Source organism: Mycteria americana, chromosome 1, assembly GCF_035582795.1.
Source record: "Mycteria americana isolate JAX WOST 10 ecotype Jacksonville Zoo and Gardens chromosome 1, USCA_MyAme_1.0, whole genome shotgun sequence".
In the NCBI taxonomy this organism is placed as follows: Eukaryota; Metazoa; Chordata; class Aves; order Ciconiiformes; family Ciconiidae; genus Mycteria; species Mycteria americana.
Genome location: NC_134365.1, coordinates 202,846,384 through 202,872,142, shown reverse-complemented (window position 1 = coordinate 202,872,142; position 25,759 = coordinate 202,846,384). Strand labels below are relative to the sequence as shown.

At 37.5% G+C, this 25,759-nt stretch overlaps 1 protein-coding gene across 9 annotated transcripts in view; it reads left to right on the top strand.

Moving 5' to 3' along the window:
• ZMYM2 (zinc finger MYM-type containing 2) overlaps nt 1-25,305 on the top strand; it is a 95,344-nt gene extending 70,039 nt beyond the window's left edge. For 8 of the 9 annotated variants that reach the window (XM_075490949.1, XM_075490947.1, XM_075490950.1 and 5 more), the window contains 13 exons: nt 4,498-4,663; nt 5,613-5,647; nt 7,431-7,560; nt 7,729-7,844; nt 8,682-8,853; nt 10,565-10,672; nt 12,611-12,705; nt 13,883-14,051; nt 14,955-15,106; nt 19,133-19,247; nt 20,346-20,597; nt 20,978-21,098; nt 23,616-25,305. In XM_075490949.1, the coding sequence (XP_075347064.1) occupies nt 4,498-4,663; nt 5,613-5,647; nt 7,431-7,560; nt 7,729-7,844; nt 8,682-8,853; nt 10,565-10,672; nt 12,611-12,705; nt 13,883-14,051; nt 14,955-15,106; nt 19,133-19,247; nt 20,346-20,597; nt 20,978-21,098; nt 23,616-23,808 (1,824 nt within the window). In that variant the 3' untranslated portion in view covers nt 23,809-25,305. The remainder of the gene's footprint in view (nt 1-4,497; nt 4,664-5,612; nt 5,648-7,430; nt 7,561-7,728; nt 7,845-8,681; nt 8,854-10,564; nt 10,673-12,610; nt 12,706-13,882; nt 14,052-14,954; nt 15,107-19,132; nt 19,248-20,345; nt 20,598-20,977; nt 21,099-23,615) is intronic. The other variant, XM_075490944.1, reaches the window with a different exon arrangement.
• The last annotated feature ends 454 nt before the right edge of the window (nt 25,306-25,759 follow it).

The window sequence follows — 25,759 nt, the reverse complement described above, 5'->3', positions numbered from 1 at the left end:
GTGTGCATACCAAACTAGTTTCATGTACATAAACTTCTATGGAAGCTTTGTACTCTGAGGTTTGAGAACCACTTGAAAACTCTGACTTCAGGTTATCCTGATCCATGGGATAAGGCAATTACTTAATTGGCCCATTAAGTCTGCTCAAGAAATGCTGTTGGTACTGTGGTTCAGGAAAGTTAGACATGATGCCATGAAAAGGCAATTTAATCTAAACAGACTTACGGGTAACTAGTGACTTTTGATACTTTTGATGATACTGAAGTCTTAGATATTTTTACTTTTTGAATCTTATGCTTGCTAGTGGAACTAGTGTTACATGATGTTGAATTGTTGATTGTCATCTTTTTCAAACACTTCTTAAAGCCTTTGCCTAATTCAGTTCTGATTATAAAAGTTTGGGATTTATTACATAGGGAAGACATGTAATAGGTTTTGGGAAATTGTGTGTTTTGCTAAAATTGTCTTTTTTTTTTTTTTTTTTTTTTTAACATCCTTGCTGGTAACTTCTCCCTCGTTTATAAAAGTCACTCCAGATATCTTATATTTGGTAGTGCATTGTTAGCTGATGTTCTTACCTAGCCATAAATAGATAATGACCAAAATATAGGAAGACAGAATAGATATGGACCCCTCCCTGAATTTGTACTTCATTTACTGTTTTGTCTGTTAGCTTCTTAAAAGAATAGTTACATATGTATGAGCTTTGTCTCATTTATGCAATGTCCAGTGTTATTTTGGAGTTTCAATGAATGTATACATGAAGAGAAATTAGTAGTAATAACCTAGTAATGTTTTAACACCAGCATTGTGTTCATTAAACAAGTGTTTGTCTCCATCTTCTTTGTCTACTTTTTTTTATGGACATACCTTTCTCATGTAGTATTATCTGGAAACCATCTTAACTTTTAAAAATAATTAAGTTTTATGGGAGAGCTTCCCTGAATGCCAAAATTCTCTTCTCAGAAAGCCAGAAGAAGGTAGCAGTGGTAGAAGCACAACAGACTGTTACCTAGAAGTATTAGAAGCACATCAGACTTATCTAGAAGTGTTCTTCAAACCTAATATGAGGGATTGAAACGTAAAAGAATAGTTCAGTCCTAATCATCTGTTGGGTGACAGCTACAGTTACCAGTTGGCGCCAAGTTCTGAGGAAATTTCTACTGTATGGTGTCCATGCACCTCTAAGAGAGGTCAAATTTTTGGTGTCTTGAGGTTAGCTCCCTAAGCTATTAGAGCTCCTCCTGTAAACTTCAATTGCATGCCGTGGTTTGGATGTTAATCTGAAAAATGCATGGGAAATTTCAATATAAATATTTTAGTAGCCTGATGTTTGATGACAGTTTCAATCATTTGATGTTACTTGAGCATTGAAAGTACCTTGAAAAGAGTATACCATTCTGAGAACAGCACAGAAATCTGTTTCTTTAAATATACATTGTGAAACATTGCTGAAAATACTACAGCTGAAGTGCGCTTACAGGTCATTCAGGGCTACAGTGGAGTATTGATTGGACTGAGCATGTACGGTGATGACTTTATTCAGTGGAGCTCAGGTGTCTTCAGCAAAGACTTAAGTAGGAGGTGGGGAACTACGGTCTGAGGCATAGAAAAATTATTGTGGCTGGTGAGCTCAGCTAGCAATGATTGTCAACAGTGGTAAAATTTGAAACAATGGAGCCAGCATTAATCTAAATGGTAAAGGCAGCAAGGCAACCTTGTGGCATTTCTGTTGTCCAAATTTAGCCATTGTACAGTTAGGCATCTCAATTTCAAGTAGGTACTGTTTCAGAACAGTTGATCTCCTTTCTCTTGTAATCACTCACTCTCTGGAAACATCTCTTGCTTCCTATTTATTGCAGATTGAACTCAGAATAGATAGCCAAGATTAGGTCAAATTAATACCAGTCCGAACCACTGGAGAACATTTAGGAACAGGTCATTGGAGGACTAAAAATGTAAATAAAAGCCCCCCATGTGAAAAGTTTGTTTTTAAACCGAGTTTGATGCAAACATTAGTGATTTATACTAATCACCATGCCCATTCAAACATGTTGAGGTTGGATGTGGGAAAAGAACTGGACCAAAAAGCAGTCATGAGTGGCAAAGGAGTTATGTGCAATTGGAGCACAGAGTATAGATGGACTTTTTGGAAACACAGAGATAGAGCAGACTTGAAGGCAGGTATTTTGGAGATTCGATTAACACATAGTGCCAGTATCCCAAATGAAAACAAATGGGAAGTGAAGGAAGGAAAAAGCAGAAAATCATGAATTCACACTTCTGCTTTCAGTTAAGTTCATGGTCAGGGAAGTGGGGAGAGCAAGCAGGTGGTAGGAAACTTAAGCACATGGAAGGGTGTATGGTACTGACTGCAAGCATGATTATGGAAATGGTAGAATTACGGTGTAGCAAATGTAGGGATGAGAAGTGAAGCATCCTTATAAAGGAATCTTGGGCTTGATAAGGAATAGTAATTTCCATGTGGAAGCAAACCAGTTTTTTTTTCACCTAAATACCTTAGTAGCAGCTCAGGAGAGACAATAATACACTTATCCAAAGGCCTAAACGAAAGAGCAGAACCAGGAGAGGGAGAAAACAGTTGCAGGAAGGCTGTAGTTGCTGCATTTGACAAGATTTGTCATCTCTTTCTTTCTTTGAAGGAGAGAGAAAATTGAGCAGAAAGTGGTGCTTTGATAGTCAAGCAGTGTGCAGCAGGTCAGAATAGGTGGGCTTTTCTGTACATGGGTCAGCTGTCACTCTTCATCAGTGTTAGGTGGGCTTGAGATTTAAAATTAGAGTGGATTATACATAATTTTTTTTCTACTTGTATTTCAGCCTTTTGGTGGCTATGGAAGATGCATTTGCATTAAAGGTGTGAATTCACAGTTTCCCCGAACTGATAAATCTAGGCTATTTTGGCAACACTCCACACTTCATCTTCTTCCCCACTCCCTTCCAAGAATACAACTTACTTGCTCTTTTGTCCCACTGAGAACATCTCTGCTGCAAAATGAACTGTGGATCAGCATCAGCAGAAAGTCAAAGCGACAAATGTAACAAAAATTGAGGGAGGATGGGGGTAATGCAGTGCTGTAAGGTCCCTGACCATGTGTACCCTGCAGGTGCACCAGGGGAAAAGAAGTACCTGCCCTTCCAGGGGCACCTGGCGCTCAGTGTGAGGTGATCCTGAAGCCACAGCTTTGCTCCCGATTTAAAGCTGGTTATACTGTTAGAATTGAGTCTCTCTATATATCATCTTAAATATTTGAAAATTACAACCGAGAGCTGAATTTCCTGCATTGCCAGAGGATGGTGCTGGACTGTTCAAGTACAGAGAAGGAACTCAATATTTAATTACTTTTTAAATTTAAACTCATTGGCCTGTTCATAGTTTTTTGGAGTTGCGAGAACTACAGTTGGACTTTTTTTTTTTTTTAGCCATCAGAGCCTTATGCATAACTGCAATGTTGTGTATGGTTTTACGTATTAATGTTTTATGTTGCATATTATCATAACTTCCCTCTTCTTCTCCTTGCTATATTATTAGGTTGACTTATTTTGGATTCCTGAGCATCCATAAAGCTTTTAGTTTTTTAAGGACTGCTTTAGAATGGAGGTCGCAAGCACTATCAAGGGGAGCAGTAGTGCAAACAATTCTTTGCTTACTTGAAGATCTTAAACTGGGGTTACCACTGTTCAGATAATAATTTATAGCATGGCTGATTAAATTCAGTGGAATCTATTTTGAAGAAAAACAATGTCTATCTTAGTGATGCCTCATGAAATTATCACATAGACTGGTGAAAGATCTGTTACTTAAATGTTTAGGGATACAGAAGAACAAAGTTTTGAGTTTCAAGTTACGTGCTAACTGGATTTTGTGGAAACCTCTTTAGTTTGAGAGCTATTGTTGTTTATAAATCATAGAGAAACTTTGATGAACTAAATAATTGGAACCTAAAATTGTTGTCAAACTACCAAAGTAATGAAACTATAAAAGTTATTTACACTAAAGGGCTCTGGTTTGATACCTAGAGAAGTGATTCTGTTTGTGACTTAAAACAAAAAAACGGCCAAACTTTGGGGGGAAGAAAACAACTCTACTTGTCCTTGGTTCAAGAGAGTCATTAAGGAGTCTCAGTCACTTTCTGCTCTTGTTTTGCAGAATGCTTCAATGGAATTAATTAAAATTGATGCATAAAATTCATTTTTTGCTGACTGTCTAGAAGTGAGCAATTTTTAAAGACTTAGTGAAACAAAGCAGATTCATTCTGGGTGTTAACCCCCAGCAAACAATTGAAAATAAATTGACAGATGTGCCTGTATACACAGATTAGAAGGCAGCATAACTATCATACAGCCTACGTGAGCGAGACTTAACTGTGTAGCGGTAATGATTCTTCAGTACTCTTAGAAAACGTAACCTTTTAAAATGTAGAAATAATTTTTTTCCAAGGCTTGTTTAAAAATGTCAAAATCTTCCTTTGCATTAAGGCTGCACGATGTGACTGTTGTAAGTCTCAAGGAACTCTCAAAGAGAAAGTGCAGTGGCGTGGCGAAATGAAACACTTTTGTGATCAGCACTGTTTGCTCCGTTTCTACTGTCAACAAAACGAACCAAATCTGGCAACCCAAAAAGGACCTGAGAACTTACACTATGGTATGTGCTGCTTTATGGCTGCTAAATGGCAAACGAGATGCTTCCTTTAAATGAAAAATTTAAAGCTGCATGAATTATTTATTTGTTGTAATAAACTGTGTTAGAGAGTACCCATTTTTATTTTATCATCAGAGGCATCATTGAGCTGCTTGCTATTTTTTATCTTGGCTCTTTATTTTATTGCCTTTTCGAGAGCTGAAACATTGTCAGGTAATCAAACAGCTTTGTAATCACTTTTTTAAAAACAAATCTTTTTAGATTAAGCATAATTTTAGTGTTGTATCGTCATGGGGACAGAAAATGTTTTCCTCTTTCGTTGTGCTCCAGTTTGTCATTACTTGCTCTGTGGAAGTGCTTCTTTTCAAAATGTGTTTTGGTCACAGAGAGCAGATAAATGTACTAGGAATGAAAAAAGAAATTAAATGGATTTAAAAGGAAATAAATGAAATGGAAACTAAATGAGAATGGAATGAAAGTATCTAGATAAGAGGAATACATTGCCTTTTTTTTTTTTTTCTCCCCTGTTGGCAATAGGTACTGTGTAAATCTGCTGATGGGGGCTGAATGCATGTTTACGTGGTTTAAATGGCAAGTCAGGCAAAGTTCAAATAAATCAGCTTTTTAATTAATGTAATTATAGCAACACAACTTCTTTGTATAGCCATTTTCATATTTGAACATTTTGGTATTTACTTTTCTGAAAGAGGCTATATTCATATCTGGATGGAGCATTGATTTAGCGTTTGCCTTTGTGTAAGGTTCAATGCCGGAGTAGTGAGGTGCCTATGAATGAGAAGTCTTGTGTGCAGTTCTCACCTGTGATACAGTACTAATCAGTGCTGTTAATTTAATGTTATCCTGATGATAGATGTCTGAGTTGCTTACTGAAATTTGCTTTGATTCTGAAAAAGGCAAAAAAGTTTCTAAAAATGTTTTCTTACACTTTTAGATCAGGGCTGTCAAACTCCCCGAACAAAAATAACAGTAAGTACATATATTTAACATATATATAACATAATTTGATGTATTTAAAATGTGAGACCCTGGTGGCTTAAAGGGATGCTATTAAAAACCAAAGAATTAGTATCTTTGAATGATACTAAGCTAAAGTTACGGAGTTTTTTCATATCAGCAGTCGAAATTAAATTTTTAAATATTCATATTTTGTCTTTTCAGTGTCTTCTGGAAACCAAATCATCAGCCATGTATTTTACATCTATAGTGGACAAAAGTATTGCTTAAAAGTTAATCCACAAACTATGAGTATCTTGTTCACATGTTTAGACTGATCAGGTGTATTTATTAAGTGTAGAAAGGGAAGAGAATTTCACTGGTTGATTAGAATATTAAGGTTGTATTTCAGCTTTGAAAGGCTGAAAATAAAGCTTCGGATCTTAAATTATAGTTCCCAAGAGTAGAATAATTGGTGGTGAAGGTCTCACTGACTTTGCTGCAGGTGACAGAGTAGAGAAGCGTAGCCTTTTGCAGGATCACTGTCTGGGAGGGTGGGGATCATCAGTGGAACAGCAGCCTTCACTTTACATTTCAGTTTTTGTCAGCTTGTCAAAAGTATTATTAATAATATTTTTTTCAGTTAGCTTAGTGTATTTTGTTTGAAACCTAATTTTGTTTTGATTTGTTTGTCACATGGAAGATCTCAGAACTGCCTATTTTTCCATTAAAAAATTGACTCACCTTTTTAATACAAATAGGCTTCTGTAAGGTAAATCTTAGATTTAAGTGAAAGTATTTTGATGGCATTATAAAATATATTAATGAAAAACACAGAAAATAAGGTTGCTTAGGTAACTAGAGACATCAGGCAAGCTAAACTGTCATGTTAAAAACATCTAGTATTTTATGTTTAATGATGTTAATTCACTCCATAATTTTTTAAAGATCATATAAAAGCTATGTGTGATACAATATTTTTTTATATATTTTAGAAAGTGTACGCCTGTTAAAGTTCCCTGCTGTTCATATGACTTGACTTTCTTTCCATATTTGAAAGGATATATGGAGCTAGTCTTACTACATACGACCAAATAAAAGTGACAGTCTGTTTCTTAAATCAGGTTCTAAAACGGGTGCTAGGGGATGAAAACCATGTCTGGAACAAGAGGGTTTTTTACCTGTTGACTGTAAGGACGCGGTTTGAGGATGCATGTGATGCAGGATGCATGTGACGTTCCCAAGTATTTGTTGTCACTATTGTAGAGCCAGCAGGGGGAGCTCGAAGTTAATACTTTAGGTATTAAAAAATTGTTTAGAGATATTTTATTTAGAAATACATTTTTTAAAAAAATTGCGGCCTTTGGATTATAGCATAGTTCAAGAAGGTTAGACCTTGAGCCAGCAGTTTGTTATGCTACTTACAGTGAATTCTTTTTACAGCTAAACTTTTATTTTTAAGTTATAAAATAGCTGAAATTGCACTTTCATTTAAACAAGAATGTAAAAAGAATATCTTAAGAGTATCTTAAATTAAAAAAGAAAAAAAAAAGGAAAGGAAAATGAGCCAGAAGTTGTTAATCAAAGCGCTAGCCCTGACTGAGCAAAACACAACTATGTTACATTCCTGGCAGTGGCAGCTCATTACTAGAAATGTAGAATAGCTTGCAATTAAAGAATAATAGTTGGTGCTGTTGTGAGCTTCCTCTTCAGTATCTCATATATAAAAAGTATCAACTGATACATTAAATCAAGAACTTTGTGTTGAAATCCGTGTTGTGTAACAGCACGTTCTCTTTTATTTGCTTGTCTGTAGGGCTCAGCACCACCACCTTCTCCAACACCTAACAGAGAAATGAAGAACAAGGCGGTTCTTTGCAAGCCTTTGACAATGACGAAAGCCACATACTGTAAACCTCATATGCAGACAAAATCTTGTCAGACAGGTAACTCTTGAACTGTACTGGAACTACTCATTTCTTCATTGCAGATTTTTTTAACTGTTACTGTCTTGGACGTACTGCAAATATTCTGATTTTTTTTCCCTAAACTGCAGGTGTAAAATATATTTAAGTACCTGGCAGTGTTTGCCTTTTTCTTTTTTCTTTTAATAGAAGATGATTGGAAAAAAGAGTATGTCCCAGTGCCTATTCCTGTACCCGTCTATGTTCCGGTGCCTATGAACATGTATAGTCAAAATGTTCCTGTTCCTACAACGGTTCCTGTTCCTGTAAGTGAGACTTCAGCTTCATTTTTGAATTGGCATCCATTCACATGCATGTTTGGGACCACTTTGTATTGTTGACTGTTCTCATTCTGGTCCATCTAAAGGATTGCAGGATGCTGCAGCACTATTTATTGAAAAAGCATTAGAAATCTGACAGCGGTACTTAATTTCCTGATTGTTCTTTAGGATCTGTCTGCCTGCTTTCAGTGTGAAAATCTTGTGCTGCTGAACTTTTTAGGAACAATTCTGAGTGATACCTTTGAGTTTGCTGAATAAGCATTAAACAGCAAGATTTGTTCTGGTAATGGGGAAACTGAAAGATTGTGTTGGGGAGGGATGGCATAGTGGGATAAACAGAAGGAAGAAAAGCAAAAAAAACGAACCTTGTGCCAGCAAAAGAAGTTATATTTGTTATCCCTGATGTACCAAATCTCATCCAAATGGTGGAAAAAAACCCCTGCATTCCTAAAATTCTGTGTTTCACAAGCAAGCCACTAAAACAGGATGCTGATTTGTCCAAACTGTTAGTCTGAAGTTATAGTTAGACGGGTTTGAAGCTCCAGAGTGCCTTCTGTTCTTACTTTAACCCACTATATTTTGTCATATTTAATTTTTTTCTGTATCCTTTCCTGCTTTCCCCTTCATTCTCAATCATTTATATTGAATTTTTTAACCCGTCAACATTTTTTGTTAGCCCACACTGAAGTGATATGTTTCTAATCTGTATTAACTCTGTCTTTTAGAAGAGGGGTGTAGAGTTTGTTTCTGTCTTGACTGCTGTTCATGCTTTGTTGCAGCATTTTTTCTTTTCTAATTATCTCTTCCTCCCTTTCTGCATAGGTGCCAGTTCCAGTTTTCTTGCCCACTACTCTGGATAGCAGTGAGAAAATCCTTGCAGCAATAGAAGAGCTGAGGGGAAAAGTGCCCTCAAATTCTCTGGAAACTGAGCTACTGAACTTGTCAGGGATGGTACCTGAACACGATGGAAAAGCTGAAGCTTCTGATGTGGCCAGTGAGTTTCCTGCCAAGTTTTTGACTCTTTGGAGTGCTGGGGTGTATCTGTGGGTGTGTGTGAATCGAGAGAAGGGTTGAGGTTTTTTTATTTTAGGGAAAGATTCTTTGAGTACAACAGTGTTATTTATTGAGTTCTTACATTAAGTTGAAATCTTAATTATTTAAATATTTTTTAAAGATCATTTTAGCACATTTGAAATACAGAAAACTTTCTGAAGTCTGTTGTGTGACTTCAGTGTGCTGTACCAGACCTTTGTCTTTAAAAACACAGGCATTCCCTTTGCTTGCACCAGCTCCCTGGCTGATGGCAGGCAGTCATCCAGGATTGCACGCACTTGTTTTCTTCTCGGCATAACTCAAAATAAGCCAAAACCAATCCATTCTTCCTTCCAGAAAAACTCAAGTCAAACGTTTAGGGAAAGTGATGTCCGTAGCTGTGTCTTAAAGGTGTGAACACAACTTTCTTTGAAGAAGGTGGGATATGACAGGGGTCTGATCTCTTTGTAGTAACATGTTACTAGGCACACTTTCTGTTGGGTGTGGGGAAGCAGGGACTGTTAAAGCTAAGAGGAACGTACGTTTCGCAAATGGAACTGTGGTCAACAAAACCAGGTGACATAATGATGCTTTTGTTCTTGATTGATCCTGACCTGCAAGTATCATCTCTTTGAAGATAGTAATGCGTCAGCTGATAGATCATTGGGGTTGTGACGCTGAAATGGCTTGTCATCCCACCAGCTCACCTAAAAGGAGAGAACTGCCTGGGACAACTTTACAGCTGAAGATCAAAAAATCCCGCATATCCTGTAATGATATTTCCACAGTGCACATACCTCTTTGCCCCTCTTTCCTGGCTCTGCCTGCCAAAATCCTCAAGTCTCTTCTGTATCTTCCCAGGAGAATTTGCCTTCTCTTCTAAAAACTAGATTTTAAGGTTTTTCCATAACTCAGGTGAAATTTTGGGGTTTTTTCAAGCTTTTTCAACAGGTGTCTCAAAGGATGTTGATAAATGACATGAACTTACGCTTTGGGCCTGGTATATAGGAGGCCAATGGTGCTGCAGTCCCAGGACACTTGTTTTCCAAACTGTTGCCATTCCCCCACTAAAGCTGGACATTTCTGGTAGTGCTGCAAGGTTGTAATTTGCAGTTCCTTGCTCTCTTTTGCTAAGTACAGCTAGCTGAATGAATAGATGTATGGGATCAGAGCTTGCTAGTTTGCAGAGAATGAATTTGGAGAAATCTCTCTTTGCCAGAAGTTTGAAAGAGGTCAGGCTTTTTTTTTCTCTCTGCCTGCCTGCCTTGTTTGCTTTTGTAGGATCTCTTTCACAGACTTGAAAGTCTGTTCTGTTGCAGGCAGAATCATGTAGAAAAATAGATAGTTAGGTTTATCAAGCTTGTTTTGAGTTCTGTGGTTGATATGATCCAGATTCACCAGTATTTGATTTTCTGTACACATGCTTTGCTGACTCATCTTATTGAAGAAGGACAGATGGGCTAGTAAGCATCTTTTCTGTTTGAAGGAAATCAGATTGGAGAAGTAAATCTGAGATCCCAAGAACAACAAAACCTGGGAAGGTGATGAGCAGAACAAGCAGCTTTAGAACCACTCAGCTTCTAATGTTCTAAATCTGTCTTGTTTTGACTAATCCATGTGTTGGTTAAAATAATGAGAGTTTTTCCTTTTTTTTTTTTTTTTTTTTTTAACAGGTGTGATAGTTGAGTCAAATCTACTAAACTCAGAAACAGAGGCACGGACAAGCTTGCCTGATGTTCCATATGAACCAGACCTTGATATTGAAATAGACTTTCCAAGAGGTATTTTTTCTGTCATTTTAATAAGTATTGTGAAATAAACATTGTGGGCAACCATTGTGCTTTGTTTCATCATCCTTTCAGAGGAGCTTTATTTGACTGCAAGATCCAGTTCACTGACTGTTAGGTAAAACTTTGCCATGTCTTTGCAAGACTGGGGACTTCTGAATTAGTTCCTCCATCTTTCTAAATACAATATTTGAAACGCAAAGAAAAGGGGGAATTAACCTTTCACAAATGAACTTGGCTGCATCACTTGTTTTGGACATGGATATAGGAAAGCTATGTTGAAGGCTTAAAGACGCAGATGGCATGTGTCATGAAAAACACTAATGAATGCATTCTTCAATCACCAGGTATTTCTATGGGAAACGGTGGCTTAGAGCAGAAATGACAAAAGGGCAAATTTCGCAATCAAGTTTGTTAGAAAATTGCAAGCTGGTATGCTGCACATCGCTTGCGTTACCTTGTAGTATCTTGTTTATGTCCATACCTGTATTTGAAAAAGGTAGCGTTATTTGAATTAGCAGGGAAAACACTACTTTGAGACCTTTCTTGAAAGAAGGTCTTCGTTTTATGTATTAAAATTTTGACCACTCTACAGAATGCAGGCAACAGTGTCTGTTTCCTTATACCATGTCCTAATCAATCCAAGATCCAAGAAAGCTCCTGGCTGTAGCTAGTGTCTCCCTTGACATAGCTTCTCTTGGACATACAACTCTCATACCTCCCCTGGATAGCTTCTGTATCTGATCTTGAAAGTCTCCTTTTGCCTTGTGCCATAGATATCCACACTAGATCCCTGGACTGGGTTTCTCCGTTTGCTGTATGTCTAATTTAAAGATCCAGTCTAAGGGTTAGTCTGACCTTAGTCTTAGGCAGTTTATTAGCCAGATGCATATTAGATTTTTAAGCCTTTTCGTAAGTGAGGCTTGGTACATGAGAAAGAAAAACCATGAAAGGAAAAAAATAATCAAAGCGGAATAGTAAATAATAGCAGTTTGTAATAGATACTGATTACACTGAAGTGCTTCTGAGATAAGATTCTTTGTGGTAGCAGGAGAAGGGGCAGAGTTCTTAAATCTTTGCATGTGACTGCTATTTCATCTGGACCAGTTTGAATGGTGTCTTGAGTAGTAAGGTGGTGAAATCAGACTATCAGAAGAGCATTCAGTTTTGAATGAAGACATTGTTTGATGGCTAAGTAAGGGATGAACCGTCTTCAGTAAAGTAAATAAAGTTGGAACTTGCAGCATTAAATCCATTCATATTTTGTCTCATTCCACTGTGTTGCCTGAAAATAGTCCTTCATCCTACCCCTGAAATGTTAAGTAAATAGTATTTTGACATATTACCATATATCTGTTTACTGAAATTACTGTAATATCCATCATGAGCTAGACCTCCAACACTTTTATAAATGTAGACTAAAACTAGTTTCTCTGAAAGAGTTTACATTCTCATTCTTAATGTTTTTAACCAAGTATAATGTGCTATATAAAATACAAAACATGAATAGAAATGATGGAAATACATGAACAAGAGTGCATGTAGTAAGTTAATTTGTATTTTTTCCACTCATAGCTGCTCATTCTCACCATAACTTAAACTTCTTAATACCAAAGACTGCCTAGGCAGGAAAAATTATGTAAGGGTCCATAGTAAGAAATGCTGCCTTAGTGACATGAGATAGTGCTTGAAAATGTTGAGCATTGTGTCCTTTACAAATTATTTAGAAATAAACATTTTGATAGCTTTGCCTTACTTTCAAAATAAGAACAGGTTTATTTCCTCTTACCGCAATCCAGTCTTTGATAATGTTTATGTGTGTGCTTTTGTGGACCCCTTATGTTAATGCACACTAATACAATTAGTTGTTTTTTTCAAACCGATATTATTCAAAAGATGTTTAGAAATAAGTTTCTGTTAATGTATTTTCAGCAACTGAGGAGCTTGATACAGAAAATGAGTTTTTGTTACCTCCTGTTTTTGGGGAAGAATATGAGGAACAGCCAAAGCCTCGGTCCAAAAAGAAGGTAATTTTATAATGCTATTAAAAAAATCAGAAAAGCACAAAATTTTAAGTGGGCAGAAATATGCCCTTTTTTTTTTTTTCCAGTTCTTATACTGCTGTAAAATGTGTTACTGCCTATTTGTACCTAATATCCTATCTTTATGATGTAAATTGATATATTTCAAATAATAAAATTATTTCAGTCCTATGTCTCAGTTAACTGTTGGATTTAATAAGAGTGTGATTTCTAAATTCTGATCCCATTTTTGCTTCACATTGGTAGAATGGTTGATGTAATATGCTAGTGTGTATATACTTACTGTACTCTTAGTAATGTTTTTCTACCTTCTACTTTGAACAAAGCTGTCTTGGTTTAATTTGATAGTAAAATGAAAGAATGTTGGCATTACCATGGCTTATAATGGGAGCTATAGCATCTCCTATATAAAATAGTTTAAAACCCCATTTTTATTTGCTTGTAATTTCCCCAGATTTTATTTTCAGTCAAAAATAGAGACTGCAAATAAATTAGCCATATTCTTTTATTTAGAAGGAAACTAACAGGAAATAGAGTTTCTGGTGCCTGGCACAAAGCTGAAATGGTTTTGTTGCAATAACTGTAGATACCGCTTTAAAAAAAACAGCCAACTTCTAATAAAACTTTCTAAGAATAAATGTGTCTTTCTAGTTTTAAATTTGGAGTCTAAACTTTTGGTATTATCCGCTGGACATTATCCACATATCCAGTGCTGGACATGCTTTAATTTGGGACCAATGCTGGCTTTTCCATTGATGGGTTCAGTTGAGCCTAAAAGTTGACCTTCTGACATGGATTTGTAGCATCTTTAACTTCCTGCGCATTAACACAATGAAATCCTATAAATACACTGAATTATTTGGTGCATAATGTGTTTGTTGCGTAATAAGATATAACCAATACATCAACTCCGTTATCAAAAGTTTTTCTGTCTGTGTTAGGAACGAGTTTGAAAGGCGAATTAGAAACGTCTGTCAGCTTAAGTAAATACCATCCTTAGAAGTATGTTCAACACAGAAACTACCTCCTGAATGAAGCGTGTGTTTCTTTACACTGAACATTCAGTTTGTAATTTGGCCTGCAGCTTGCTTATTCTGCCCAGCTGCTGTGTTATTGCTGTCAGTGGCTGTCGGCGGTGTTAACCACTGTGTTTCAATGGCAGGGGGTGAAGAGGAAAGCGGTGTCAGAATACCAGTCTCACGATGACAGCTCTGAAAACTCAGAGTGTAGTTTTCCATTCAAATACGCATATGGTGTAAATGCATGGAAACATTGGGTAAAGTCTCGGCATTTAGATGAAGAGCTTCCAGAATTAGAGGAACTGAAATCAAGTAAGTATTTCCAAAAAACTGGCACCCAGATTCTTATTTGGTAGGGAGAATTGCTGTACTCATCTGATTTTCAGCTGGAGTTTTTAATAGAAGTTTTCACATGTCCCTAATGTTCCCACAATGACTGGGAATATTTTACCACAGAGTTGCCAAACTCTTTTTTTTTCCTAGTTTTCCCTACTTGGTTCAAAATGCTGGGTCTCACACTTCTCGTGCAAGCCAGGACAGCACCTTCCTGGCTCTTCTGACTTTCCGTGACCATTTTGATTTTTTGTTTGCATCCTGTTTTTCATCATATTCTAACTCACCTTGGAGTTCACAACTTTTCTGGACTTCTAAATTGCAAGGGAGGGTCATCCTACTCTTTGTCCTGGAAAGAGATCTTCATCTGAGGCTGGCATTACCTGGCTGTGGAGCTCTGACACGAGGTGGCCTTCGCTCCCGTGGAGCCTTGCTGATCTTTCTGCAACACTCCTCTGCGTGTACATTTGTACTGTGAGGGAAAAGGGGGATTGCTGTTCTTCAGCTCCCACGTGCGTCTTGGCGCCCTTGCGTTATGCTGTTGGATCTTTGGAAACTGCCGTTTCCGCTGAAGGTCTCCCTCTGCAGCACTGTGTTCACTTCAGCATCTTGGGCCACTTCGGTGTCATCCTCAGCTGTGCATGATAGTATATTCATCAGTGGGTGATACTGCATTGGGTTAATTAGACTTTACTCTGGTAGCCTTGTTTATTTTAATACAGACCTAACATTTGAACTACTTAATACATTTAGACTCATTCTTTGGTTAGCGGAGAGCACATCAAGCCAGTTTCCTGCTCTGCGGTCCAAAAACACCCCATCCCACCCCCACCGTGTAATAATACTGTTGTATAATGTAGCATTTTTTTCTTTATTTTACAGCAAAGTCTGTGAAATTAAAGGAAGATCTATTATCACATACTTCAGCTGAGTTAAACTATGGGTTGACACATTTTGTCAATGAAATTCGAAGGCCAAATGGAGAGAACTATGCACCTGACAGCATCTATTATCTGTGTCTTGGGATTCAGGAGGTTAGTAGAGGCTGTAGAGATGGGAAGCAGAGCTGCTGATTTGACTCTAACCCATTTCAGTGGAAGAATGGAGATAATGTGGATTTATTGGCTAGGAGCTATTCTTAATATAATGGCTATGATCTGGAACACAGAGAGGCTGCTGTGTAAATCACACTGTAGAAAGCTGTCTGTATAGAAAAAGAGTTTGCAGACCCATTCTGAAAACTCAAATGTGAACTGGTATATTGTAATAATTTTAAGCTTCTTGCTGGGTTAAAGCAAGGAATTTGCAGTCTAAAATGACATAATTTTTCCAAATGCTGTGCTTCATTTTATTTGCTAAAGATGGCTTAATGTAAAAGCAGAATGAAACAAGGAATAATTTGTAAAGGTTTTACTAATTCAGTTACTTAGCGTATAGTAGAAACAAGCTATTTGAAGTGTCTTTTTGGGAGAGTCTAATTTACTGAATATTGCAGACTGTGCGTGGTCAGGCTTTTTTGTAGAGTGCAGGCAACTCTGCTATATTTACTGTCTTACACACACATGCGCCCCTGCCCTCAAATTGCAATTCATTGTATATCAAAGCAAAAGGGAGCCTGTTTGGATGTATCGTATGTGAAGGCAATAACATGTCACTAGATAATTAGAAAAGCTATTCCACAGCTTATCTTTTAAACAGAGGATGTCTTAATTTTTGGTACATAAGGCAAATCATAGATAAAATAAGCCATGTTCAGAGCTGAGAACACAGAAAATTTCATTCAAGTTAAAAGGCAATAAAAAATGCATATGATGTGGAAAGCAGGCTGTTCACGGGCTTTGCAATCCTGCTTAAACTTTTTTTATACTTAAGGTGGACTTGAATCAAATAACAAATCTTGTAATCAAAATCTTGAAATAAATAGTACTCCACTAATTGTTCTGTGTTGAGAGTATGCAAAATTAAGGAGTTAGTTGATATCTTTCCCTCACGGTTGAAATTTGAGAAGCGAGCATTCATTGTTTGGCACTTTAGTTAATATTGCTACAAAGCATGTTTCAAATTCAGCTAGCTTTCTGCCACTGCACTTGCATGATCTCCTGTCTCTCTCTCTCTTTCTGTTGAATTGAAAATACTCATATTAAGCTGATAAACAATACATAGAGCTATTTGTTTATGAAATGGAACTCAACTAATATCTGCTCTCACCTTTCTCTTTGTGCCTGTGACATTGTCATCTTGTCTACTGTGAAAGCCAGTTACGTGTAAAACGTTTTTTCTTTTTAGCTCATCAGAACCAAAATTTGTGTGGCACAACACACTTATCATAAGCCCTAATACGCATACACAATGCTGGAACATTAGAGGAACAACTTGTGGTCATGTTACTGTAATTATTGCTTATACTTAGTGTCCAATATTTAATTCAGGTGATGTTAACAGCCCCATTTCATTGACCCAGTTGTGCCACTGCTATTCAGACTGGTAGGAAGATGTGCCTTGTTCTGAAGAGTTTGCATTTCAAAGGCAGACAGCAAGTGAGGGACAGAAACATGTAAGTGTGTGAGCTGTCAAGGGCTGCAGCCAACATCTGTGTGCTAACGGCAAATTATATGTATATGGGTATGTGTTACTCTTCTGAAGAAACGGGTTTAAACAAGTTAGTGGTACACTAAATGCAATGTAGTTGTCGCAACGTGCAACAGAACTCCATTGGCTTCTAGTATTTTCTTAGTCCTTCTTTCCATCTGACAACCGTGACGCGGGTACTCCTGAAAGAGAGTAAATTGTCTGCTACTGCATAAAGGATATTGGCTCTGTTTAACTCAGAAGGGGCTCAGAGGAGGTTAAATGATGCCATTTAAGGATAAAGTTGTGCCAAAGATCACCAATATTTTGCTAACTTAGAGGAAGTTTCTCTCCAAAGGAAGAGAATGTGGAAGCTGCAGGTTAGAAAAAAAGCACTTTCCCCCTCCACCAGAATTACTGCAGAATTACTGCACTCACTGTGGCTATGTATGGGCTCAAGTTGGAGCTTTTCCTCCTGAGTGTAATATGGTTTGAGCACAGGGGAAGTGCTCAGGGGTCTTCAAGTCTCAAGTTGTTTTTTTGACTTTGTAAAATAACTGTTTTTCTTAAAGAAGGGACTTGGAAACTCTGTTCCAGCCAACTAGTCCCAGAGTCAAACCGGTACATTTTCTCAGTTCAGGTTCATTTGCAGCTGAAATTGTTCTGCTTCCAGCCAGAAATGGTTCAATAATGGTTTTGATAACTCTGAAGTACTGATCCTGAAAAATATCACACTTAAAAGTAAAGGTTGTTGCATGGTCAGGCAGGCAGCTAGTGGAAAGGGTTCACCTAGAAGAAGGTGTTAGCCTGCCTTGCTCCCCTGCTGCATCGTGGCCTTCGTTCTTTGTCCCAGTACAGATTGGGGATTTTTTGTTTGTTTTTTTTGCACGTGTAATAATGGGGTCGTTTGGGCAAAATTCAGGCCGATGGAGCTTGGCAGATGTTTGTCTGAAGGTGCTGTGGGCAGTGATTCAGCCTGTTCTCCACTGTGGGACTCAGAGGTATGTCGGGTTCCTTCCCGTTCTCTGCAGTTTGGGTAGAGCTTATCTCAGGTGGAAACTGCTTATGCTGATCCTGCCTGGTTTGTAGAGTAGCAGTGCACGGCGTTGTGGTGTGGAAATGGAGGTCTGCGGGTACGCTTGGGTGTTGTGTAGCAGGGGAGACTGCAACATGACGTCATTCTTCCGTAGACCCTGCGGCGCTAATGGGTCCGGGGTGCTTTGCAGGTTTCTACTGGGAATGTCAGCGTTCAGCCAAACACTTACTCTGAACCAGGAAACAGAAATATTTTTAGTTGAGTTCTCACAGGCTTGTGTGGGAATTGGTTTTGAACCAGTTTTCAGTTCAATTTCAGTTTCACTGCCAGCGTTCGTGTGAGTGTTTAATGCAAACCAGAGAAAAATAAAATTCACGGAGGAAAAACATGCCAGGGAACAGAGGGGCAAACCCCACGAAGCTTAGAGTAAGCTGTATTGTCTGGTTTAGAACTGCTTTATAAAATCCAAACTGGTATGTAGAAACAAGCACATTTTGGGGAATATTGTGCTTTGAAGAATTAGTTAAACGTATCGTATAAAATAGTTATCTAAATGAAGATGTTGTGTTGGAGACTTCTAGGAAGTGTATTCATTCATTTTTCCTTATTATAAAACTAAGTGCAAAGATAAGGAAGTCAAGATGTGCTGAACCAGCCAATATAAACGAGTGCTGTGTTTAATGTTATTTCAAGTATGTGTACAGAAATAGAGACCATTTCCAGAAGTGAGTACATTTTTTTTTGTGTGTGTCTGTCACTTTTATTGTATTCACTAACAACAGGCTTGTTCACGCAAAGATAACACTGAAGTGGAAAATTTAAGAAGCCAATCCTCCGTTTCTTAGAAATGTCTCCAGAGACGATAATGTCAAATACTAGTATAGCCCTCAGCCATTAATTCTTGGTAAAGGTTCAAAAGAGTTTCTGTCTGTAAGGTCAAGAAGGTTAAGATAATTAGATTGCAGAATAGGCAGGCGCCTTGCACCATCCTGTCATTTTTCTTGCACTGTTGCATATCATTACCATGAATATATGGGGGTTTTTTTGCTCCCATTTCTGTGTTGAAGATGCTTTTGTCAGCATCCAGAGTTCACATTTAAAATGGCAGGTTCTTGCTAAATGGTTTTTTTTCTTTTAAGATCTAGGTGGAGGAAAAGATAAATTAGTTTTTGTTTGTTTTAAATTACTCCCCATTCACTGATACAATGTTGCACACAGGAAATTTTAGAGAAAAATGTTAGAGTTGTAATTAATCTATGATTCATATCCAGTTAGAAATTTACAACATAGGTTATATTGGAGGTAACTTTTAACTGCTAAATATTGGAAAAGTGTCATTGCTTTAGATACTGATTTTATATAAAAGTGCAAGCACTGTACTGAAAAAGAACCCTATAGCACAGGATATGTTCTAATCTGGAATTGTAAATATTGTCTGTCTCTCTCTTTTCTGTAGTATTTATATGGAAGTAATCGAAAAGACAACATATTTATTGATCCAATCTACCAGACGTTTGAACAGGAATTAAATAAAATCCTTAGAAGTTGGCAACCAAGCATACTTCCAGATGGTAATTTTCTTTTTGGTCACGTATGTTTTTCATCTCTTAATAGTTCTGTATTCTTAAGCATGTAGATATATAAAAACATTTTATGCATTGCAATAGTAATTGATTAAAAATCATAAAGGTCTCATTTAAGAGTTCAGTTAAAACTGTACCTGTTCTTATTGTCTTGTTTCTTGGTAATCCATGCTGCAAGAGTTGATTTTGCCACTGCCTGTTAGTCTTAAATTGGCTATCCATTTTTAGGAGAGAAAGTTAGAATAAGCAGCAGCTTTTCAACCTGTACTTTTCACCTGACCTGAATTTACTTTTTGCCCATTTTTTTCCCAGATGGGAAGCAGGCAGGCAGGCACTGGGCTATGTGTGGGTAGGGCTAATGAGCTATGTATTTTAGTCTTTCTCAGCTGGACTGGGAGGACTCTCTGCTAGGGGGTCTTCTGCTCAGGAGGATCATCAGTTCATGGAGAAAACAGGAATTTTCCCCAGCAGGTCGATGCTGGTGCTGAACTGCAGAATCCACTGTTCTTCCATCTTTCTCACAATCCTCTCTTGAGTGAGGGCTTGTCCTTACCATCCCCTTTTCTCTCTCTTCTTGATTGGCTTTTCTCTGTATAGCTCTGGAGAGCCTCGGTATAGGGTCCTCCCTATACCCTGATATGGTCCAGGAGTGCTTTCCAAGTGAGGTATCCATTAGCAATAAGAAAGAAGGTATAGCTATTTGGAGGCCTTGCCTGAGCAGAATAAAATGAACTCAAAAATACGCTTTTTATTAAGGGATTAAGATTAGCCCCTTGAACATTTGTTTTTATGTAATAACATGAGGGAGCTGCATGTAAGCAATGCTGTTGTAATTAAACAGAAATGTGTTCTGTGTGAAATGGCCTATACTGATATTTCCCATTGACTGTCTCCTCCTGAAACAGTGAGTGTCTGTCTTTACGAGGTGGTTTTGGGGGTATGGACATATAATTAAATATGCTTATTAGAGGCTTCTGTCATGAGCATTTTGTTAAATTTTACAGTAAACAGAAACTTGATTCTTTTGCACCTGGACAGTTTATGGGCTAATCAGTTGTATTTTCCCTAATATTCTTTTTTTTGAAGGATCAATATTCTCTCGAGTTGAAGAAGATTACCTTTGGAGGATTAAACAGCTAGGATCACATTCACCGGTTGCTCTTCTGAATACTCTGTTCTACTTTAACACTAAATATTTTGGCCTGAAAACAGTGGAGCAGCACTTAAGACTTTCTTTTGGCACTGTTTTCAGACAGTGGAAAAAAAATCCTCTAACAATGGAAAGCAAAGCTTGTCTTCGATATCAAGTGTCTTCCCTGTGCAGAGCTGATAGTGAAGGTACTATGGCAGTTCCAAAATAAGTATTGCAGGAGCATCCACATTGTGCTCCTCTGAGGGACATCTGGGCACCTTGCCAGGAGCCAGAGGTCTGCCTTTGCATAAAGTTTAGCAGCTCTCAGCTCCCAGATCTTTAATCGGAGTGTGTGGTCCATGGAGACTACAGGGTCTCTGTGTTAAATGATCCTTTTGAGCCCGCTGGTCTCCATGCTAAATGCTGTGACTTTGTTGTGGCTGTAGGTTGCATTTCCAGTTTGCAGATATGTATAGCTGTGGTGACTGCATTGCAGTGCTTGGTGGGCTGCCCACTCTGGGGTGTTTACTGAAAATGTAAAATAACTTCAAATGTAACGTAGATGTTGTTGATTTTCTTCTTAAAGATAAAATTACTACTGGAAAAAGGAAACATGAAGATGATGAACCAGTATTTGAACAAATCGAAAACACGTCTGATCCAGCTAGATGCCCTGTGAAAATGTTTGAGTGCTATCTGTCTAAAAGGTAGGTATGATATGGGGTTATATAGAAGTGGTCTAGCGTAGACCAGGTACAAAAGTGAAATGTTTTGATGCAACATGAAATACACTCAAGCAAAGGGAATGGATTGAGATCTTCTGAAATGCTAAATGAAGGCATTAAAATCTGGACAAGATGTGTAGAAAGTGTGGGAGCAGCAGAGTACTTCAATGTTAATTGTCAAGGACTCCATCTGGGAATGATGGTATGATTCAGTTTTCTTACCGGGAAACACCAAGTATCTCTGCGGAGAATTACCAGCAAGGGATCTGGTAGGTTTTGCTACTGAGGGTTTCATTTGTGAGGTCCCTGTCTCTTCAGTAAGAATTGGATTGAGACAATGGATTTGCTTAATGTTATCAGGAATTTGAAATGTAGGTGCTTCTGAGAGACCTAGTTTGAAAGCATGTTTAAAATACTTCATAGTAGAAAAAAATACTACTGACAGTAACCCAGCATTTAGAAATAGCTTGTTTCCTTCCGATCCACACAGAAATTAATACATTAAAAAGAAAAGCTTAGGCAACTCTTCCGTGGCAGGTGAGACCAAAAAAAAACCCAAAACCAATTTAGCAGCTAAGTGTTTTGGAAGTGTTTGAAAACAGGATTTCATGGGAAATACTTTTCTTTAGTTGGAGCAGCCATTCAACCAACTGATTTTAATGGAGATTTTATGTAACTCTAAATGAAATATAGGCAAGTGATACCAAAGAAATAAAATCACATTGTATATACAGCACAATAAATCAAATGAAGTATGAGACCCAACGTGTTAGGAAAGAGCATCTTATTCTTAAAAATGAAGAAAGAGCTTACGCACAATGTAGGCAGAAGAGCAAGTATGTGATGTTGTAGAGAGAAACATGTTGTGCTGGTTTTGGCTGGGAAAGAGTTAATTTTCTTTACAGTAGCTAGTATGGGGCTATGTTTTGGGTTTGTGCTGAAAACAGTGTTGATAACACACCGGGGTTAAATCATGACACATGTAAAGAGTAACTTGTGGTGTGTTAATGCAAGCACCTGTTTTTCATAAACTCAGGTTTTCATAAACTCTGTTTTTCATAAACTCGGGAGGGGGGAGGGGCTTGTCTTCATACTATCCACTGTCATGGTTTGGAGAGGGTCTATCGTCAAAAGTTGAAGCTGGATTTTTGAACTGAGTTACACAGTCAGTGGGGGGAAAGAACAAGTAATTTCTTTTTCTTTAGAAACATCTCAACTTTGGGGAAAAGAATGCTCTTAAACCCATTTGGATCATCATTTATGGTGTGGTTTCAAGTCCTGCTGTCTTACAGATCCTGGTCACCATTGCTGACTAGAGCAGCAGACTGCTTCTCCTGGTTCCACTTCTAATAACATATACCTCGTGTCTTTGATGAAATAATTTTAATAAAATATTTAACACTTTAAAAGCTATTGTAAAATTTAAGGTAATGCCAGCTGTTTGAAATATACTTGGCGATCAGTGGACAGTTGCAGCTGAAATTTCAGGACCCTATCATTCACAGCTATGAGCACTATATCATTGCTTGTTCCTAGAAAAATACTGGCTTGTCAAAAAAGTAGGAAGGGGGTTAAAATATTTAAATTATTAGAATATTTAAAACTATCATATTTTGGCTTCTTATCTGACTCTTGATCTGTTTTATGTGAGAGTAGAACAAGCCAACATTCACCCCAGCAGGTGAAGAGCAACACCTGAAACTTTATCAACTAGTTTGGGAAGATGAGCTGGTAAAAATTCTTATTTTTACCACACAAACATGAAACACAGTTAACCTCTGAAAGTCTGCAGTATTTATGAAGGAGGGAGCGTGAGTGAGCACTTGTACATGCAGAATTGAAAATTATTTTCTGAGACTTGCCTAAATGGACAAAATGCTAGAATTTCCTTGAGGGGTCTTCTCTAGTGGCTTAGAGGCTATGTCTGAGCTGGATCAAGCACATATATGGACTCCAAAGTATAGCAGGTCAGAAATTAAAGGATTTTAAGACTTACAGTGACCAGCCCCTTAAGTAAAGGAGGAGGAGGAATTTTAGCTTGTTGTATTTCTGTGCATCTCTCGGAACTACTGTCCTTGGCTCTGTATTCAGAGATGGCTGCATCAGGCTGCGGTGCAAGCAATTACTGGTGTCAGTGTTGGGCCTCTCTGCAAATCTGTCCATCAGGGGTTCCTAAATAGATAGAAAGTACTTTCTGGTTTAGCAAGTCCTGGAGCTGCAAATTTTTGAAAGCTGGAAGAGGCTGTGGTCTCCCATATGCTTGCTCAGTCCCAGGCATCTGCTTTTGGCTGCTCTGAGGATGTGGGACTGGCTGGGCTCGGGCCAGACCCGGCACAGCTCCTTCTATGAACAACACTGCATTTCTCCACATGAATCTTCTTTTTGCAACTTGCCTAAGTACAGTTAGAGTTTTGTTTACAGAGGATGTCAGAAGTGCTAACATACTGTTTTGTCCCGTGAGGCTGTTTTCCTAACCTCCCATGTTTTCCCCCCTCGTAGCCCACAGAATCTGAATCAGAGGACAGACGTGTTCTATCTGCAACCAGAGTGCTCTGTCTCCACGGAGAGTCCCATCTGGTACACTGCCACTTCACTGGACCGCAACACTTTGGAAAATATGCTCGTACGGGTTCTTTTAGTAAAAGATATTTATGATAAAGACAATTATGAACTGGATGAAGACATAGATTAAAACAAACTTCCAAAAACCGTCACGAAAACAAACAGCATTAGATATAGTCATGCTGCTAGACCTTTACTATGGAAAACATTTCAAGTTTACCCTTTGTTTTATGAGTTTTGTAGCAGTGTGTACCCTCACCTGGGTATTACCATGTAAATAGTCTGTGAGTGAAAGTTTCCATTATTCTGCGTAGTGGTTCTAGGATACATAACAAACACATTTCAGATTCTTTTTTTATTATTTATTTGATTAGGTATGTTTGTAACTTTTTACATTGCAAAATATGAATGAGAATGTGCCATGTGTAATTTCTTTCCCCCCCTCCCTTGTAGTAAGAGACATCCATATTGCACAACTCTGCTGTTGGAAGCTCCCTTGAAAGGAGGCTCTTTTAATGGGTTCTTAAACCGGATGGTTGTGTATGGGTAGCACTACTAAAGTTTAGAACTTGCTGTGTCTTTCAGAATTTTTAAATAAATTGTAAACTAATAGGTTTTTTACTTTTTAGTTACTGAAGCCTTATAAGGTTATGTAGAGAGATTCCATCTTATGTACCAAAAATAGACAAAAGAGAATGCTGTCAATATTGGTGTACTGTAATGTGAATCTATTCTGGTGAAAACATTTTTTTGTTGCCCTTATTAAAACCTTAGTGTCCTTTCCTTATTTGTGACTCTCTCTCAATTGCCCCTACAAAGAAAAAATATATATATATATTAAAAAAAAATAAATGAATATAAGCTTAAAGCATGTGGTCATCAAGACATGTATTTTGTAAAAAACAAAACCAAAACCAAAAACCCCTCAAAAAAACAAAAGGAAAAAAAGAAAAAGAGAAAAGAAATGTCTGATGACAATGCTGTATAATTCTTTTCTTCCTTTACTTTTCCAACCATAAATGCCGGTACCTCATATTACTGTAAATCTGTCCTTTGTAGCCTTAGCAAAAGGGATTTTAATGCTGTATTACGTAAAGTAATATGGTATGATAAATTTTCAACTTTTGTTTGTCCTTGCATTGCTGTATTTAAATACAGTCAATACTTGACTATGGGTGGGAAAATTCTTTTAACTTAATGCCTCCATTCAAAAGCCATATGAGACGTGAAGTTGCAGAAAGTTGAAAGATAATTTTTCTGAAGAAAAGTCCTTTCATTTGTTCTATATGCTTTCATTGTGCTTACTTTGCATAAGGAGTCTGATTTCCAGATATACATTTAGCTGCTTAAGTTTTGTTACTTGCTCTTGTTTAACTGATGTGAGCAATATGGTGGTTCATGCAATGGTTTTGCTATTGTGCTGAAAAAAAATGTAGTAGAATATTCTACTATAAAGTAGTCATAAGTTTGGCTCTCCTAAATGACATTAAGCATCTGTTGAGAGGAATCACCTACTAAAGGGGAAACTTTCTGTGTATATATATTACCACCTTAGGATTTATTTCTTGCAAGGGCTGCATGGCTTTTTCATTTTCCTTGGCTTAAAAGAATGCATATAGGGACACCTCTTTCTATATAGAGAAATAAAGCTTCAGTTGCTTTGTTTTGTTAAGCAAGTTTGTTTAAATTTCTGCTATTCTTGTGTGTCTGTGAGTATGTATTAACTTTAGATATACCACTATTTCAAAAGTAGATGGAGATGTACATGTTTAATTTTTCTTTTTTTTTTGGTGGCTCTGTCCTTCCTGTGAAATCAAGAAATACTATGCAGCACCAGTCAGTAGATCACTAACAGCTTCAGTGTTCTTTTCCCTTTGTGAGTAAGCACGTAAGAACTTAGTTCATTAACACTTCTATTTTTCAAGCAATAGCCATAGAATGTGCCCATGATACATAAAAGTGATACAATCAGAAACTGTAATCATGGTTTTGTTCTGGCCTCTCCAGGTGAACACCTGACTTGACCATAAGTTAAATTTTATGTATGGGAATCATCATTATGAAATACCTGCCTAAAATGC